We start from the raw sequence: 18,570 nt of genomic DNA on the forward strand, positions 1-18,570 counted from the left end.
CCAAGATATATTCATCTGCCAATTTAGCAGCGTCAGAAACGGTTGTCACTTCCCGTTCGGCAATATAAGTGGCAACCACAGGAGGAACACACTCTTTAAACTGCTCCAATACCATCAACTCACATAAATCCTGGAAAGTTGTCACTCCCAGTGCCGAACACCATCTGTTGAAGTGTTTAGTTAAATCCCTCGCAAACTCTATATGCGACTGCTTATCAGACTTCCTCCATGATCTGAAACGTTGACGGTAAGCTTCTGGTACCAACTCGTATGCCTTCAGAACTGCCTCTTTAACAGTAGCAAAACTCTGGCAATCAACTGCACTGAGTGCTGAATAAGCTTCCTGAGCCTTTCCAGTCAACACAGACTGTAACATAATCACACAGTCAGCTTCTGGCCATCCTCTCAATTCGGCAATGCGTTCAAAAAGGGAGAAGGCGGCATCTGGCTCTCTTTCATCAAATTTCGGCACCAAGCGCAAATTACGCACGACATCAAAAGTTTCAACTCCTTGTGGAGAAGACTCTAGCCTCAACACCACCTGATAACTTACCCACTTTGATTAGGTCTAACCGATACTGCTCTAATTCCAACTTTTCCTTTTCTAAAGAACACCTTACACGGTTTTTCTCCATTTGTAAGAGTAACAACTCCTTTTGCTGCTCAAAAGACAAAGCAACAGCAGTTGAGACCACAGACTGATCAACCTCAGCCACTAAGGTCTGCATTTTACGTGACAACACGCCTTTCTTTACTAATGCAGCCTTCAACACTCCTTTAATCTCATCTTTCAACCGTTTATCTCCAATGTCGACATCGTAATGTTCAGCAAGTTTCAGGAGTTGTTCTTTAGTACAACTATTCAAGAGTTCCTCCGATGGAGACTGAACAAAAGCATCAACAGTAGCCATAACAGCAAAGTATTGATTCTCGACATGCAATTTAAAACAGCACTCTCCCACTAACTGCCTAACCAAAATCTACTTAACTAAAGCCTAGTCTTCATGCAGTTACTTACGGTGGGTACTTATGCACTAAAAACCACCAGGAAGAGAAAGGCAAATGCACAAACAGCGACCCCCTCAATCCTGGGGATGTGCTCCCGAGACAACTGCTCTAACCGTGTTCACCGCAACAGAAATTTCAATGAATGTTTCTCGAGGGAGAAACACTCCTTCAACCTAACAGGGAAAGCACTGATTCTAACTTTGCATATTCAATAATCAACACAGCTCATACGCTCCAAAGTTGACACAAGACAGCACATCAACACTAGCTCAAGTCTACAGTAAACAGTATTAACATGACTGCCTCCACTCAATCTGCCTAACCCAAATGGCCTCCCAAACACAATACACAGCAGACCCAAAATATCAAAGCACCACAAATAACCAAACTGATCAGCAATCAACTCAACAATTGCCTACAAGGCAAGACCTAGCCAAGACAAGCAGCTGCAAACAGACCAGCTCTCAAATTTTAGAAAGCTTACCAAACCAGGACGATCCCAAACGAGCCCCCATTTGTCACAACCCGGCTCATAGGAAGTGACAAACAAATGGGAGACCACACACAGGCTTTTAAAGACTGTAAGACACATTTAATGAAAATAAGGTAAAGCAACTTAAACACAAGTTAAAGGACATAACAGCCATAACTGAAACTTCCAAATAAACATAACACGTGCCAGAGGGCGCCAAAAGCCAGCCACCCTGGTTCAGTCAAGGTGTCTTTATATACACTGGGACTGGCCTCTCAGGTGTGCTGCATCAATAACTGGGTCAGCTCCACCTACCTGCAAGAAACAGGAAAAGGAAAAAGAAAAACACAAGGCCAGCCCACTGGCCGTCACAACTGGAATAGATCAAATTATTGGTGGGGACAATTTAATAATCGCTGAATATTGGTGGGGACATGTCCCTTCCGTTCATGTCAAATCTACGCCCTTGGATTTAATAATAACGAATTAAATCATAGATAAGAAATGTTTGTCCACTTTTCGCGCATAGAATTTCGAAAAAACATCGGTGAAAATTATAAGTATGTATTATCACGCCCCCATCACGATGTTGCCCTGGGCAACCGCCCATGTCGCCTATATCAAACCCCGCTACTGTGTGGATCAAAATTCGTTGTAGGTACTTTTTATGAGGGAATTCTTGGCCTATGTCAAAACTGGCCTAAACCACGTTGTCAAAGAAATGACACGTGAACAGCGTCAGCATGTAAGGGTTAATATAACTCAAACTTGTTCAAACTTCTCATCAAACGTAGTTTTAATTTATGCAGACTGTAACGACCATGAATTCACTTTAACTGTCTATAATAATTAAGATAAATCGAGATTATACCACACAGTCCCAGTCCTGTCCTGAAGTCACGCGTCCAGTCCAGCAGGTGTCGGCCATGTTTCAACGCTCGCCAACAGCCGCGAAACTTCACCAACGAAGGAGTAACGAGCTAGTATGCTAGCCTAGCTGCAGAAATCATTTAGCAAAAAATATGGCTGCTGTGCTCCCCGTCAGGCCGCCCTGCGATAGCAACCCCGCTACCCCCGGAGCACAATCCATAAAGGTGACATTTGTACGCCATAACAATATTAATAATACTAATAATAAAAACACGAGTCACTGTTTGCTCAGTTCCCTCGGCTCTGTACGGCTATAGCCTGAGCTAATAGCTAACTGGCCATTTATGGGACACTTTAGTCCATGATTGATGATCAGTAGCCACATTAGCGTCCCTCCTTTGTTTTCAGCTGTGTAGTAATTGGTTAGTTAGCTCGTTCGGTTTGAATTTCCTCGTTTTATGTATCTGCAGTGATCTGGTCTGTGTACGTTTTGAATGATCTAAGTAAAAACGCGACGTTTAATGTCGTAATATTATAAGTGATTTGACAATTTGTGCTCCTTCTGTCAGTCAGTTCTGGCGTGTAAACTCATACATGTTTTGGTCTGTATTTAGCATAAAAAGTAATTATAATCTAACTCTATAATCTAACCGTCAATAATATTGAATAAAGCTTCGTGTTGATGTAAGAGGGAAAATATCCTTATCTGAAATCATTTTTTAGTGTGTTTCAAAATGAACCCTCTGTATTAAACTGGCTAAATCTCTGAATGTTAACTTTTGCAGTTGTTTAAAAAGTTTTCATCAGGCCGGGAAATACTATCATGTCTAAAATAGCAGTAGTGTGCACTGTGTGTGATTTTTATCTCATGCCTGTGGAGCATATACAGAAAATCACACTCGGTTTAAATACACTGTGATTCATTAATAGTAAAAGTATGCACTGCTCAGCCATTAAGTGGGCCTGATTTGTGGATACAGCAGGCTGAGCAGAGATGCCCAGACCTCTCTCTCCCTGGCCCCCTCTTCTATCTTTTCTTGGTGGGATACTAAGCTGTTACCAGGCCAGCTGAGAGAAGTAATCTTTCCAGCACATCCTGGGTCTTATCTTAGAATATGAAACAACTCATCTAGGAGGTGTCGTAGTCCCTCCATGAATTGTCACATTAACATGGTGTCAACCAAGTGATCCTGGGAGCCTCTAGTGGGGTCTCTCAAGGCAAATTGGTCTTAAGCGATGATAGAATGGAAACTCTTTCAGGAACCAAGTGGGTCAGATGGGCCCCCCACTTGGAGAATCACATGTTAAAATTTGTTGTAGCAACAGGAAGATGAATCCTGCAATTATGAGTCCTAGGGTTCAGGTTTACCAAGCAAAAATGAATTTGGGCTCTATTCATTTCTGTGTCATAAAAGTGTCCAAAAATCAGAAAGCTCCTAAAAGCTTTGTGGATATACTTCATGCTCTGGAGTTTTCAAACATCACATTATGTAATGTTAAAAATTAATTCTGATTTTTCTTTTCCTCTGAAGGAGGATGTCATAGAAGAAGTGTCCAATGATGGCAGCCAACCTCCCAAGAGAAGGAGAATGGGTTCAGGGGACAGCTCTCGAAGCTGTGATACCTCAAGTCAAGATCTTGGGTAAGCTGGTTTGGCATTCGGCAAGAAACATCCACTGGCATAATTTTCAAGCATTCTTGACAACCAAGTAGGACAGAAAATTTGTTGTTACCATATGTCACATTCTTTTTATTTTAATATATATCCCCAAAATATACTTGTATATGATAAACCCTAAAAGCTGTAACTGTCAGTATTGATGTCTATTTAGTTCTTCCAATGGCGATTTTTTTGTCTATATCAGCAAAGATTAATCTTACAAAATCTTGTCCAATCATCAAACTCTGTTGTCCCTCCAACCTTCCTTTCCAGTCCGACGTATTTCCCAGCAGAAAACCTGACGGAATACAAATGGCCACCAGACGATACAGGAGAGTACTATATGCTGCAGGAGCAGGTCAGCGAGTATCTGGGAGTCACATCGTTCAAGAGGAAGTATCCTGGTAAGAAGTGAGATTTTTTTGTGTTTACCTGTTTTTTGTTGTAAAGAGTTACTCTAAGATATTAACTGGTGGTGTTGGTTTGTGCTTTTCTGTTTCTTTTTAGATATGGAGAGGAGAGACTTGTCCCACAAAGAGAAGCTCTACCTTCGTGAACAGAATGTCATCACTGAGACACAATGCACTCTGGGTAGAAACCAGTCCTTCAAACTCAGACTCGACCGCTGTTCCAGTTGTGATATTAGAAGGTAACATCTTTCCGTTTCTTTCCTGTTCTTCAGGTTTGACAGCTCTGAGGAGTGATGAGGTGATCGATCTGATGATAAAGGAATATCCCACTAAACATTCAGAGTATTCTGTCATACTGCAGGAGAGGGAGCGACAGAGAATAGCAAAAGAGTACTCCGTAAGTTCACAAGCAACAAAAAAAGATCCTGTAGAAGTAGGGCCACATTATTTTCATCTAAAGTGTAATGAAAATCTTCTGCATACATCTCCAAATATATTTCTAACATTCTTTATTCTTTCATAGCAAATGCAACAGCAGAACCCTCAGAAGGTGGAGGCCAGCAAAGTCCCCGAGTACATAAAGAAGGCAGCAAAAAAAGCTGCCGAGTTCAACAGTAACTTCAACAGGGAGCGCATGGAAGAGAGGAGAGCTTACTTTGACCTCCAGACACATGTAAATCCAAACTAAAGTTGTTGTTTTTTTCAGGGTTTTAGTAATAGCCCAATAGATGACTTAATTTAAATTTCAGGCATTTATCAAAAAAAGAAAGCAGAGCGGATGTCTGTCTCCCAAAACCAAAAACAGCTTGCAAAGCTTTTTTTGGCTTCCTCTTTGGAGGCTATTGTTTCACTTACTTCAACTGGGAATTCTCCAGTTTTATGCCCTAGCGGTGCAGGTTTTTCTCTTAAAACATCATTACTTCTTTCTCTGTGATGTTTCTCTATAAAGAGAAAATCCGTGTATGGCACTATGTAGTTTAAAATGACTCGTGATACACTGATATATGTTAGATCAAAATTTGTTAGATGGTGCACAGGTGTCAAAAAAGTAAAATTGAATGACATAATTGTATATGTGGTTATAGCTGATTAGAGGCTTATGAATGCCACAACAAACTGTCTTTTTTGTTGTTGAGGTTTTTGTTTTTTTTTTAATTTTCTTATATGTGTTGTGTTTTGTTGTCCCAGATCATCCAGGTGCCCCAGGGCAGGTTTAAGGTGCTGGCTCCAGAGCTAACCAGGACAGGGCCCTACCCTGTGGCTCTTATACCAGGACAGTTCCAAGACTATTACAAAAAGTACGGCACCCACTAAAATAAGTACTTTCACTTCTAATTACTGTTCGGTGCAATGTATCAAAGGTTTCGCCCTCATCCTCTGTTATTTTGATGTATGACAGATACTCTCCCAATGAGCTGCGGTACTTGCCGCTGAACACAGCTCTGTTCGAACCTCCACTGGATCCAGAGCTTCCTGCACCGGACTCAGAGCCTGACTCAGACGACGCTGAGGATGGCAAGGATGACAAGAAGATCAAGAACTCATCTGTAAGACAGTATTTTGTGCACAGCTATATGAATTTGTTATGGGAGTAATATTAATCCGATGAAAGAGGTTTAGTTTATTGTATAGATTTTCTATTTAACCAGATATTCACAAAAAGAAAATCAGAAGTATAGAGTAACTGGATGCTACTTTAACCAAAAAGTTAACTAAAACAAAGAGTGACTTCTATTGTAGGTGTCACTGCTGTCCATGAATATTTTGATTAATCACAAGGCAAACTACCCAAGCTTTCATTAGTCATAAATGAGCCAATCTAGTTGCCTCTTACTCATGTTTGTATGTGATTACTCACTCTTCATTTTACATCGCCCTGTTGGGTATTTTCACAGAGTGATTTGATTGGCTGGGAAGGGAGAAGTTAAACCTTTCTAAGCTTTTTAACACAAACAGTGCAAGGAAAGTGAAGCAATGGATCCACATTACAGTTTGGTAACACACTGAAGTCTGAAATGCCCAACTGTGAGACTGATCCTAGGTCTCATGTCAAAGTCACTAACCTCCATCACAGTTACCTCGTCATGGATATGCTCTCTCGCACAGCAGTGCTATATCATTTGTCCTTCACTGATCCTCCACCTGTTTAATTCTTTTAATCTATAGGACAGTTCTTCCGGCAACACATCTGATGTGGAGAGCCAGGAGGGTGTGGGGAGACAGAGCCACAAGTCCAAGGCCAAAGACAGGACATCAACAACGGGAAAAGACGGCAGCCAGCGCCACTCTGCATCCCAGAAAGCCACCGCAGGGTACAAGGTAGAGGACAAAACCACCTGAACTCTTCTCCAACAACAGCAGCAGCACTTTTCTACCCCCTCCTCCTCTTTCTACTACTACCACTCCCTTACTCCATCCATCCCGCCACCCCTCCCTAGCTTTCTTCACTTTTTTTCTCCAGCTTCTACAGTTTGTCAGTTTTTCAGCTGGGACAGCCTGGTCCACACAAACACACACACAAACACACACTGGGAGTCCCATCTTCAGGTTTTTTGTTGTTGTTGTTTTTAGGATTGCCACGTGGCTTTCCCCCCCCCCCGTTTTTTTGTTCCTCTTTGTACAAGACTGTGAGCAATAAGAACTTTTAAAGGAACAGTTCACGTTTCTTTCACCGCACTTTCACTTTTTTGATGATTTTATGTTTTTTTGGTGAAGACAAAGTTTTGCTTTTTGATCGTCTTCAGTATACCTCTTGTCTGTCCTCACTTGTCAGAAAAAATACTTCCAAGACAAGTAAGTGGATGTTTTTGGCTGCTAGTTTCTTCCTTTTTGGTCAAAAATGATAAAATGATTTTGTTAATCTAATATAGAAAATATAAACCACATATAGTTTGTAGTTGCTTTTAAAAAGTAGTTAATGTTAACACTAAAGAATTTTAACATTTATCTCCTTAAGTCTAGAAGGCACTTAACCCTACTGTTTTAAGTGTGTATCGGTAAAGTAACATACTTTGTTTATACACTCTGTGATGTACTGTTAATAAGTATCAGACAGCTGTTTTGACAAGGGCATTACCTGCCCCTGTGATGTCATCATGGCGTGACGAGGCCTTGCTGACCTTATTCACACTGTCGCTGAGCTGAGCTAGAAGTAGACTGACACACAGTCGTGGAATATCCTCATTTTAAACTAAAAGTCTTTGAACTTGATGCAAATGCACCACTTTGCTTCCCCACAGCTCATTGTGCACTTTCCATTTGTCTGTAGTTTTCCAATCCAACTTTATAAGACTATTCAGATGTTAAAATGGACCTGGGTATGTCCAGTTGAGTTCAGCTCAGCTTTGTGGTGTGGGCATGGTCCTTTTGATAGTGTAAGACCTGTTAAGACTTTCAGTGTTTGTTTTGTTTTTTTTTAAAGTTTGCTTTAATTGACATTTTTATCATCACAACTTTCTGCATAAGAGCGTCCAAATGTGGCATGGCATGTTGGTAGCCAGAATCAACTAGAGGTAGTCAGCTAATAAAAGTATATGATATAGTATGACCTATCATTTTGTTAAGTAAAAATATGCCTGCTTCCTGTTAAGTGATGAAGAATTTATTTTTTTCCCCAGTGGATGAAAAGTTTGAGTGATTTTTTTTTAAATGACTGTTACTGTTTTTCAAATGTCACCACATGTGAAAGGCTGCTAGCTGATTAACGTTACTTCGCTCTGGTTTGGCTACCATCTACTGGACATGCAGTGCTTAATGGTGACCTCACTTGAAAGCTGTTTTATAAGCAACTCACAAATAAAAGCTAATTATGAACACCAAAGATGGAATTAGATTGTTGAATACCTGGCTCTACAGCAGACTTTTGTTCAGGTTTTGCACGTTTAATATTTAGCGTAATATAAACAAAGTAAGTGTAGTGAGTAAAAGAGAAAAATCCTACTGAAGCTTTGGCTCTAGAGCCTTTCGGTAGCTTACACGTTGTTTCAGTCCTTAAATACGTGGCTCAGAGGAACCTAAAATATGTGACGCACTACACTGCTGCATTTTAAGCATTTTAAAGATGCAAACAAACACAAATAAGTGAGACTGGAGCCCCGGCAAAAGCAAACGAAAGAGTAACAATGCAAACCAACCCCACAATAGTTAGATTCAGCATTTCTCCTCATTTAATAAACAAAAATAATAAAACTAACATTAAAAACAAGACTGCTTATAAATCCAAACCAAACTAATTATTAATAGTGCGAGTCGAACCCCATGCCTTCCCTTCTCTGGCTTCTTATGCATGCAGGTGACGCAAGCCAATCAGTCAAGAGTCAACAGGTTAATAAGGATGATAGTAAATTATTATTATTAACCGTTATTTAACCAGGAAAAAAATTAACTCTTGAGCTAAAAATATATATATTTTTTTGAGATTGGGATTAAAAATGTGCCTGCACATCAAGGCACCGCCCTGCTGGTTCACTTGTATTGGCATTAATTGCATTAACATAACAATCAATCAGTAGATTGTATTAACAGTAAATCCAGCAGTTATAATGCAATAAAAAAACGAAAGTAGATTAAGTGTCATGATTGCTCTTATTCATTTTTGCTGTGTGAAAGTTAAAAAATTATGCTTCACCGTAACATATGACGTAACCGGAAACCCCTCTTAACTCCACGCTGTAATCTTCTACGTAACCTGACGTAACCCGACCTCCTGGGAAATGTAACTACCTGTCAGGCAGATGACTTAATATTAAAGTTACGGCGTAGGGGTAAGAAAGGTTTCCTTTTGTGTCGTAAGTTTCCACCCAGATTTCCCGCCTAAGCAAAATGCAGGCATGACTTATCTACAACCAACAAATACGTTTAAAGAGTCCGTTTTAAATGGCAGTATAGATGTTACTGGTGACATCAGTAATCCAGCCAGACCAAACACATAATCAGCGGGGCTCAGTTCAAGAGACTACTCTTAGTTTTTTCTCGTTTCCTTCTCCTGCTGCTGTTTCACTCTTAGTTTTCTTCTCTGCTCTGTTTCTAGTTTTTGATTGCCACCATTAGTAAGCCACGCCTTTTGTATAGTCTAATCTCATCTGTCAGGGGATATTTTTAATGATGGATGTCACGCTGTATCTTCAGGCATTTGAAGTAATTGGACATAATGCTATGAGTTTATAAGGATAAATAAATATAATAATAGTAATAAAGGGCTACATGTGATTAATGGGATGTTTCCATTAGCTCAGTTCATCTTTATAAGAATTTCATCCTCTTTAGATACTTGCTGAGTTGACTTTTACTCAACTTTTTGTTTTTAGAGCTGTGGCTCTACCCTCAGATGTTTATTTCTTCAGCTTCCTGTACAGTTACATCAAGATTCATAAGTTTTAAATGGTTGTCCATTTGTGTGATGTCTGGACTTAAATGTCCCCGAGCCACTTTTTTTCTGCTCTTTCTGTTTCTTTACTCTCTGCCATCTTTTGAACTAGACGGTGAATTCACAGGGTGGTCGTTCCATGTAAAATCAGTCAGTTCAGGAAAAGACCTGACTCCCCAGAATTGGCTGGTTTGATGTTTGTTTGTTTGTATTTATACAATAACTTAAGCATATCTAATAAGGTCAGGTGAACTTTATCCTCATACTGTGAAAACTGTCAGTTACATGCCCTTAGAAAGTACATTGTTATGGGTTGCAATTTGCCGCCATTTGTCGTCTATTTTGAGTCCTTTTAGCTTCCTCAGTAAAGGAGATATCCACATGAGTTAAAACGACCTTTAAGATCCTTTCAGAACTGCAACCCAATCAATATAACACTACCGGGGTCAAAATCTAAAGCTTATAATATAATGGGATGTCAGTTTCACCCTGTCTGTGATGTAGAGTAAAAAGTAACAGAAACAAGCATTGGTACCCTGGATGCTTGATTTGATGTCTAATAGTACACTGGAGAAAAACTTTAAAAAGTGCATTTTGGGGTCAACTTTATCGAAACAAGTTACAACATATGAAAGGTCCCATATTTTCTTACATTTTGACAACTGGCTAAAATCCTTTTAACCCACTCCTGTGTATGTCCAAAGCCTGTAGTTCGGGGAGTTATATAGGATAGGATTCTCAAATCTTCTAGGAGGCTGATGGGTAGCACTGCCAGCCACCAGTATTTTTATAGTTTGCATGGTGTCATTAGATATGCTAAAGTTACTAGAAGTTCCTACATTAAAAATCAGGTGATTCTCAGGGGGTCAGGTGGGGGTAACTCACTGATTTTCTATGGAATGAGTCAGGTACTTCATATTTCCACATTCATAAGTCATCATGAGAGAGTTTGCACACTCGTGGGGAGGACAGAAGTTATGTTAGGGTCAAAGCATTCATTAGTCAGAGTGTATAAATGTTTTTCAAATTTATTGAACATTTTAACATCATAAAGGGTAACTTTGTGTGGTGCTGCAGCTGATTGATCAGATGATATTTTAGGGCCATCCTGGGGTCACTTTTATTTAAAGATCACATTTATAGTTAAATAAGAAACATAATAAAATCTATGTTCACCAAAACCTTAAATGCAGCTTTGACACCAAATATTGAAAGTTTTGTTTCTAATTACACCCATGACTGCAGGATGCTCGTGTGTGATTTTTATAGCATTATTCTGCCCTTGCAGCCTAAGGTCATTCCCAGTGATATATGTGGCATTTGCCAGAAGGGTAAAGAGGCCAACAAGAAAGGCAAGCCAGAGGCTCTCATTCACTGCTCCGAGTGTGAAAACAGCGGTAAGTTTACACACTCAACTCCAGAGGGCAGTTTAATCACATCTGTTTGTATTTTGCTACAAATTGTCTAGTTAGTCATCAGCAGTTAACATGTATTAAGTCACCTCCATATTTAGTCAAAGGAAACTTTTAGTTAAGTGTTAAACAGCTGGCTAACCTTATATACCTGTGTGTAAGCATGATTTAAAGTATTTGTACTGTTTATGATACTGTATGTAAGAGAGTTTAGCTTGTGTGGTTCAAAGTCATCTGTCAATTGAATTAGCAGGTATTTGGATGAAGGCTGTTTAATTGGTAGAAAAATTCAGCATCTTATTTATTATACCTGAAAATGTTCTAATGTCACAAATATTGCTGTTTTAGATGATGGGCTTTAGTATGTCGGTGGATAAATGCCTTACTGGGGTCAGTAAAATATCAGGGCGGTATTTTGCCTGTCTTTTCCATGTGTCATGTATTTATCTGGGTTCGTGTGTGTCTCTCCGGCTCTTCTGCTTCTTTGCACATGTCCGTGAACTTCAGGCCACCCATCCTGCTTGGATATGAGCGAGGAGCTGGTGAGCATGATCCAGACGTACCGCTGGCAGTGCATGGAGTGTAAGACCTGCACCGTGTGCCAGCAGCCCCACCACGAGGACGAGATGATGTTCTGCGACATGTGCGATCGAGGATATCACACCTTCTGCGTGGGCATGGATTCCATACCTACAGGTGAGTAGATGGACCTACAAAGGCGATTTTTAGACCAACAAATACCTGAGGCTTGTACTGCGAAACACGATTTGGGGCTTAGCCAAGTAACCTTCAGGTTTAATCCCAGATTTTTAGGTTTGCAAAGGAAGTTCACTTCTTGAGCTGAGTGTAGTTTTTTTCATGTTTTTGATTAATTCTCTCTGTCTCCTCAGGTCTTTGGATATGTGAAGTTTGCGACAAAAATTTCACCACGCCCAAGAAGAAAGGAGGAGCTAAAACACCCAAAAAGAACAAGTCAGCTCAGAAATGATCAGCGGTTCCATTAATCATAACAATCCTGTTATCACATTCTAGACAAATGCACTGCTATTAGAAGCTGTGGAACTGGAAAATGACAGATAAGTGTTTGGCCAAACAGCTTTGACGGAAAAAGATAAATGCACAGTTTGTGATCCATTTAAAAAGAAAAAAAAAGCAAACACAGTAGTGAAGCTTCCTTCCTAATATTAAAAAATCCAAACTGAATGTTTAACCTGCTGTTGCTGTTTGGTGTGTCTTTAATATACAGACTAAGACTTTTCTGCTACAGGCCTATAATTTAAAACATAATTAATTCCCACCAATAAACACGATCAGTGCATTACGGTTTTATTAACTTATGTATGTGTCCACATTAGGGATTACCTTCAACAGAGCAGCTCGGGAGAATGACCTCCACATACATAAATAATGTAGAAGCTAAACTGGAACTCGGATCCATCCAGATTTGCTGCACTGAATCCTTTGACCAAACCACTAACAGTGTCGCCTGTTCATTGTTAAATCGTGCAGTTTGTGCCTCGTTATGTTGCTGCAGTGATAACTTGTTTGCTGGGAAAATGGTGCTTTTGATCGTTTTACTACTGAAACAGCTGATCTTTTTTTCTCTCAAAATTCTGTCTTTGTCTTTGTTTTTTTGGTGTGTTTTTATTTTTTTTATATCTTTTGAATTACAGTTTGTATGTTGATAATGTGTGATTCACAGAGGCGGGCCAGTAAAATCTTATTCAAGTGAATAATGACATGGTGCTTATGTAAAAGACACTGGCTGTCAGACCTCATAGCTGCAGGAGTTTTCAAGTTTTGGGAGTGAGTCTTTATTAACGAAACAAAGTCTCAGAAAAATGGAACCACTCGTAATTACATTGAATTGTGATTACATTGAATTTAGCGTCCATCACCTCGATGGTTAATTGATGTTTCTGCAATTAACTTGAAAAGTTTCCTGCTGTCCTGCAATAAGCAGGTTGTTAACGGGATATTTGTTGTTGAATATAATGCTTTGGTTATTGAAGTTAAATGTGTTTTTTGTTGTTTTTTTTAAATAAAGCTTTTTTTTTAAAAAAAAAGAACAGTTTATCTTTTTTTCTATCAGTATTTTATGATGTTAAAAGGAGCCCCTGTCAGTCATGTGTCCTCCTGCTTTACCTTTCCATTTATTTTTTTCACAGGCTGAGCAGAAAAAACTGTCTCAGTTCAGCATTGCATTATTTTATCTCTTAAATATCAGAGCCAAACAGCTTTACCACCGCATAGACAGATGGCAATTTAGTTAATACTGTAAGGTTATATTGTGTACATTGCATTATTTATAGAGAAGTACATCCATAGTTCATATATTACTGATAAAATTTTCAGTATGTACTAACAGGTGTGCTTTTATCGCTAAGTGTGATTTTAATTTAGGTATTTTGTGCAGAAACTATAAATTTGAGATGCATGCTCACAGCAGTTCAGCAGTGTGATGAGGCTGAAGTAATCTGATTCAGCCACTGAGCCATGTTGGAGAAAGTGGCCATGTTGGAGAAAGTGGCCTGCCACAGCACCATACAGGATAACTTTTTTTTTTTTTTTAACTCTCCCAGAGAAAATCATCCTGGATCAGGCAACTGCTGCACTAAAATGTCACACACAGACTTAAGAATAGGTGATAATTAAAAAACAACTAACTTTAAAAAACCTCGACACTTCTCTGTCATTCACTCATGACCTGCTCATTTATCAGTTTAATTGACAGTGGAACAAATAATGTTTACAACAGTTATACTTACACTGGGGACTTGGTTCCTTCTGCCAGAGTTCATCAACTCTGAGAACAGGACGTGTGAGGGGTCGGATAAAATCCTGGTAGCCTGCTCAAAAGCAGGCAAAAATATCTTGGTGACTGAGGAGTGTTGTTGCTGTGATTTTTTTTTCTCCTGCCGTTTTAATCAAATTAAAATTTGATCTTGAGTGGTAAATTTCCAAACCAGTTGCTGATGCCATAAATTTAAGACAAACTTTGTAGTAGTTCTATAAAAAATTGACACAGTGTTGCAGCAGACCCCAAAAACTCAGTCTCCAGTGAAAATGAAGCTGCTGATGAACTCTGACACATATACTTTTCACATGTATGTTCCAGGTAAGTGCATTATGAATTTGCACCCCTAAGTATTTGTACATTATAAGCTGTCTAATGGCATTACCATGTATATTAATATGGGTCAAATCTCCAACTGATTTTAGATTCTTATTAATTTCTTCCTGTTTCTTTACATTAATATGCAAGTGATGCACAAAAGTTCCAAGAAGCCAGTATCCCCAGTATTTCAAGCCTAAAATAAACTAAAACTGTAATTGCTCAAAAAGAAATGCGCTTCAAGTCAATTCAGACTCTTAAGATTCTGAAGTATCTTATTTAAAAAAAAAAACGGAGCAAATTTGATCTTTCGATTACAATTTGTCTTTCTTTCTTCAATTTCAGAGATATTTTTTTGGCTAGTGAAAGCATTAAACGTGTGGTGTGCATTACTTCGAGCGGCCTGTGGGGGCGCTGTCACGCGGAGGCGCTTTGAGGACTCGGTTGTGACGACCGTAAAAGAAGAGGCTGCCATATTGCAGTGATACAGCGAGTTTATCTGAAAGAAGCTTCAGCACCGTCGGCCTTTTCCTTCAATTATGCTTTCTTCTCAGCATTTCGGGGATCCTGGGAAGATGAAAGATTATCATTATACTGGTCCAGTAGAGCACAAGTTCTCTCCATACGCCTTCAACGGAGGGTGAGGGCTTATTTTCAATTCCTGTGTAGTTAGCTTGCTTCTTTGCTAACGTTTACATCCTATTACATTGGACTCAAGCTAACCCGCTCCGAAAATGAATTGTCAACAAAGCAGTTGTTGAGTTAATGAAAAGTTTCTGATCCTGTCTGCGATATAACTGTATACCTATATATTTATCTAACCTTAGTGGAAAAAAGTTATATTGTGAGCGAGAGATTTTTATTAGAAATTAGTTAAACCTACAGTTTCAGTTTCGGATCAGTAGCCTGTAGCTGCCATTTGCAGTTTCCTGGTGCAGCAGACTTTTTTCCGCTCTTGTGAGGTGAACAGGCTGACCTCTGTGGTGTATTTCCTCAGAACTGTACTGGCTGTTGCCGGAGAAGACTTTGCCATTGTAGCCTCAGACACCAGGCTGAGTGAAGGCTACTCAATCCACAGCCGGGACTCCCCAAAATGCTATAAGCTGTAAGTGCACTGTCATCTCTCTGTGAAGCCACTGGGAAACAACAGGTTATGAATTATGGGTAGAGCCCCGTGAGACCTTTAATAGTGTGTACATTTTTTCTTTTTTGTGCCAAAAATGAGCTGTTGTTTTCTGGGGATAAAGCTACCAGATAAATAATATATTGATCAGAATGTTCTCCTCTTGCAGGACTGACACAACTGTAATTGGCTGCAGTGGTTTCCATGGCGACTGCCTGACTCTGACAAAAATAATTGACGCCAGACTAAAGGTGAAGTGGTACAGAAAGACTTCACATTGCATGATGGATAATATAACAGGCTATCATCCACACCCACTTCAGGACTCTCAGTCAGCATCGTCTTGCTAAAACACAGCTGTTCTAATGCTTTCTCTCCTTTCAGATGTACAAACACTCGAACAACAAGACGATGACCAGCGGAGCCATTGCAGCCATGTTGTCCACCATCCTGTACAGCAGAAGATTCTTTCCTTACTACGTCTACAACATCATTGGAGGATTGGATGAAGAGGGTGGGTGCTGATATTATGATGACTACATTTTTTTTTAAACTGTGTTTGGGCTGCAGATCTTTTTTTCTTGCTATGGTTATAGATTATTTTTTGTGCAGAAGACACATTTAAGTGAATAAAGTTTGTGAGACTACATTAGTTTGTATAACAACTTTGGGAAACAAACTAAAAGTTGCCAAGAGACTTCATTAAACAACTTTTATTAACATGGTAAAATAATTGAGCTAAAGCTTGAGTGGACAAGCTATGATGAGCATTTCCACTGTAATGTGTCTATATATTAAAAAAGCAATTATTGTAGATATCAAGTCAGTTGGATATCAGACCTCTCTTAGCATACATAGCCATGAAAGATGGGTAACAAGAACTTGGGAGCCTTCATCCACTAGTGTGTGAACTTACCTGGCACATAGTCTAACACTCAGAATTTTTAGTCCGGTAAAAATGTCAGGAAAGATCACAGAGAAAACAACATACTTTTATTCTAAAGGCATTTTTGGAGCAGTCCACTGTTTGGCAGGCTAACTGGATTTTAACAGCATGTCTTGAACTCTGAATTTGTGCTAATGAACTCGGTAAAAGGTACAGGATACAGTTAAATACGTTTTTACTCTCTCAGTTAAACTGATAAATGAAAATGTCTTGCAGGATAGACAAAGAAGGAGGGAGGTTTTGATCTGATCACACTTTTTTAACCAAAACTTCAAGGTTTACTTACTTTAGTGTTCATATTTAAGAACTTTATTATTATTCTCTCTAATCCACCACTATAATCTAATGACAACATGCACAAAATAATAAGAACAAACGGGCATCCCCCCCGAAAAACGACAATGATCCCAAAGAGGTGACAGTCTACAAAAAATAAAATAATTCATGTGTAGTGTAGTGCTGGGTGAGTTGTTATTTTTAATGTTACTCTTATGTCATACTGTTAGTTTGTGTTATGTTTAAAACTATTAAGATTTTACTGTGTTACTGTATGTAAAATCCTGTTTCTGTTTGTAATATTGTGTAATTGTAATACAGGTAAGGGAGCAGTGTACAGCTTTGACCCAGTGGGTTCCTACCAGAGAGACACCTACAAGGCCGGAGGATCAGCCAGCGCCATGCTACAGCCACTACTAGATAACCAGGTTTTTTAAAACGCGCGTGTACTAACCTGATGTTTCCATATTAACATTACTATATTCATGTGCTTGTATCTTGGGTGTGTATTTTTAAGCTTATTTAGCCTCCCAGTATCCACCAAGTCATGACAAACCACTTCATAGCCACATTTTAGGTTTCAGAATCTCGACCTTCCAGTTATTCTGTTATAAGACCTGCATTGAGGTATGCCATATGGAAAAAAAAACCCATTCTGTATGAAGGAGAAAAGGCAAACCTGAACTTAGCTCTAAACAGGGTGCTGGTGACCTGGTGGATGGTAAGGGTGGACCTGCTCAGAGACTGCAGGTGGAAGGGAGCCTAATCTGGTCTCTGGACCCTTTTTTCTCTCGCTCGCTCACTCAAGATTTTTTTTGTACTTGGGTCCTTTCTAAACAAAAAATCAACTAAACATATTTTTCTGAGAATACAGACAAATACAGGACTCGGTCTTCTCTCTCTCTCCACAGATTGGTTTCAAGAACATGGAGGGTGTTGAGCATGTTCCTCTGACTAAGGATAAGGCAGTTCAGCTGGTCAAAGACGTCTTCATCTCAGCCGCAGAGAGAGATGTCTACACCGGAGATGCCCTTCGGGTCTGTGTCATCACTAAGGAGGGCATTAATGAGGAGACTATACCTCTGAGGAAAGACTGAGGAGGAAACGTATTGTTTCCATCTGCCTCTAGTTTTTCTGTTTGGTGCACATTCATTTTATGGCTTTGGCACCTTTACGTCAGGTTTCTCAAAACAGGAGTGTTGATTCAAGTAGCCACCTTAGTGGCTAACTGGGGAGCTAGTTTCCTTCCCCCTGTTTCCCAGATACTCCAGTTCTCCTGTTCACATGCTCTTTTATGTGGTCTGGCAGGCTGATCCTGGATCAGCACTCCTATTCTGAGAAGTAAGTTCTTCACTCGCCCATACCTAGACCCTGCCTCTGTTATGATTTTTCATTATGTTTTCAAAGGAGATCCTCTCTGCTATTCTTTTTACATTCTTAATAAATGTAAAGAATTTAAAAGTCTGCTCTGTTTGTTCATTGCACATTCCACCTCAGATAGACCTGTCTTTTATGACCAAAAGAATACAAATGGAAACAGTATCTTAATACAATATCTTGTTAAATAATAAAATTGGTTTGTTTTTTTGGTTTTGTTTTGTTTTGCTTTTTCCATTTAGAACCATCGGTTAGCATAGTAGGCATAAATAATTCATACACATCATCAGTGGATTAAAATCATTTTAGTTTGTTGGCTATGTACAACCCAAGTGATCTCATGTGACTGTATAATAAAATAAATGAAGCACCCAGTGAACAGTCAGCTATTGAAACTGATGTGCTTGAAACCAATAAAATGAGTTAGGTCAACTTTGACAAGGGCCAAATTGTAAAAACTGAGCTTGTCACATTAAGTACTTGTAAAAGTATTTCAAAGAAATGTATGAGATCATCATCGTAGGCTGATGTATAAA

General features: G+C 39.3%; 2 protein-coding genes across 2 annotated transcripts; both read left to right on the top strand.

Annotated features, from left to right (window-relative positions):
• The first annotated feature begins 1,802 nt into the window (after positions 1 to 1,802).
• On the top strand, positions 1,803 to 13,239 carry phf10 (PHD finger protein 10). The gene is made up of 12 exons (XM_082540929.1): positions 1,803 to 2,574; positions 3,883 to 3,992; positions 4,284 to 4,414; positions 4,518 to 4,601; positions 4,693 to 4,817; positions 4,944 to 5,093; positions 5,609 to 5,718; positions 5,820 to 5,967; positions 6,587 to 6,739; positions 11,074 to 11,182; positions 11,705 to 11,893; positions 12,088 to 13,239. Exons 1-12 carry the CDS (start codon positions 2,503 to 2,505, stop codon positions 12,183 to 12,185), a joined length of 1,479 nt encoding a protein of 492 aa, XP_082397055.1. The 5' UTR covers positions 1,803 to 2,502; the 3' UTR covers positions 12,186 to 13,239.
• Positions 13,240 to 14,755: 1,516 nt separating this feature from the next.
• On the top strand, positions 14,756 to 18,121 carry psmb1 (proteasome 20S subunit beta 1). Its single transcript, XM_082538892.1, has 6 exons — positions 14,756 to 14,952; positions 15,310 to 15,417; positions 15,605 to 15,686; positions 15,820 to 15,949; positions 16,979 to 17,085; positions 17,569 to 18,121. The coding sequence occupies exons 1-6, from the start codon at positions 14,852 to 14,854 to the stop codon at positions 17,752 to 17,754; spliced, it is 714 nt and encodes a 237-aa protein (XP_082395018.1). The 5' UTR covers positions 14,756 to 14,851; the 3' UTR covers positions 17,755 to 18,121.
• The last annotated feature ends 449 nt before the right edge of the window (positions 18,122 to 18,570 follow it).

This window comes from Aulonocara stuartgranti, assembly GCF_965226115.1.
Source record: "Aulonocara stuartgranti genome assembly, chromosome: 1".
NCBI lineage: Eukaryota > Metazoa > Chordata > Actinopteri > Cichliformes > Cichlidae > Aulonocara > Aulonocara stuartgranti.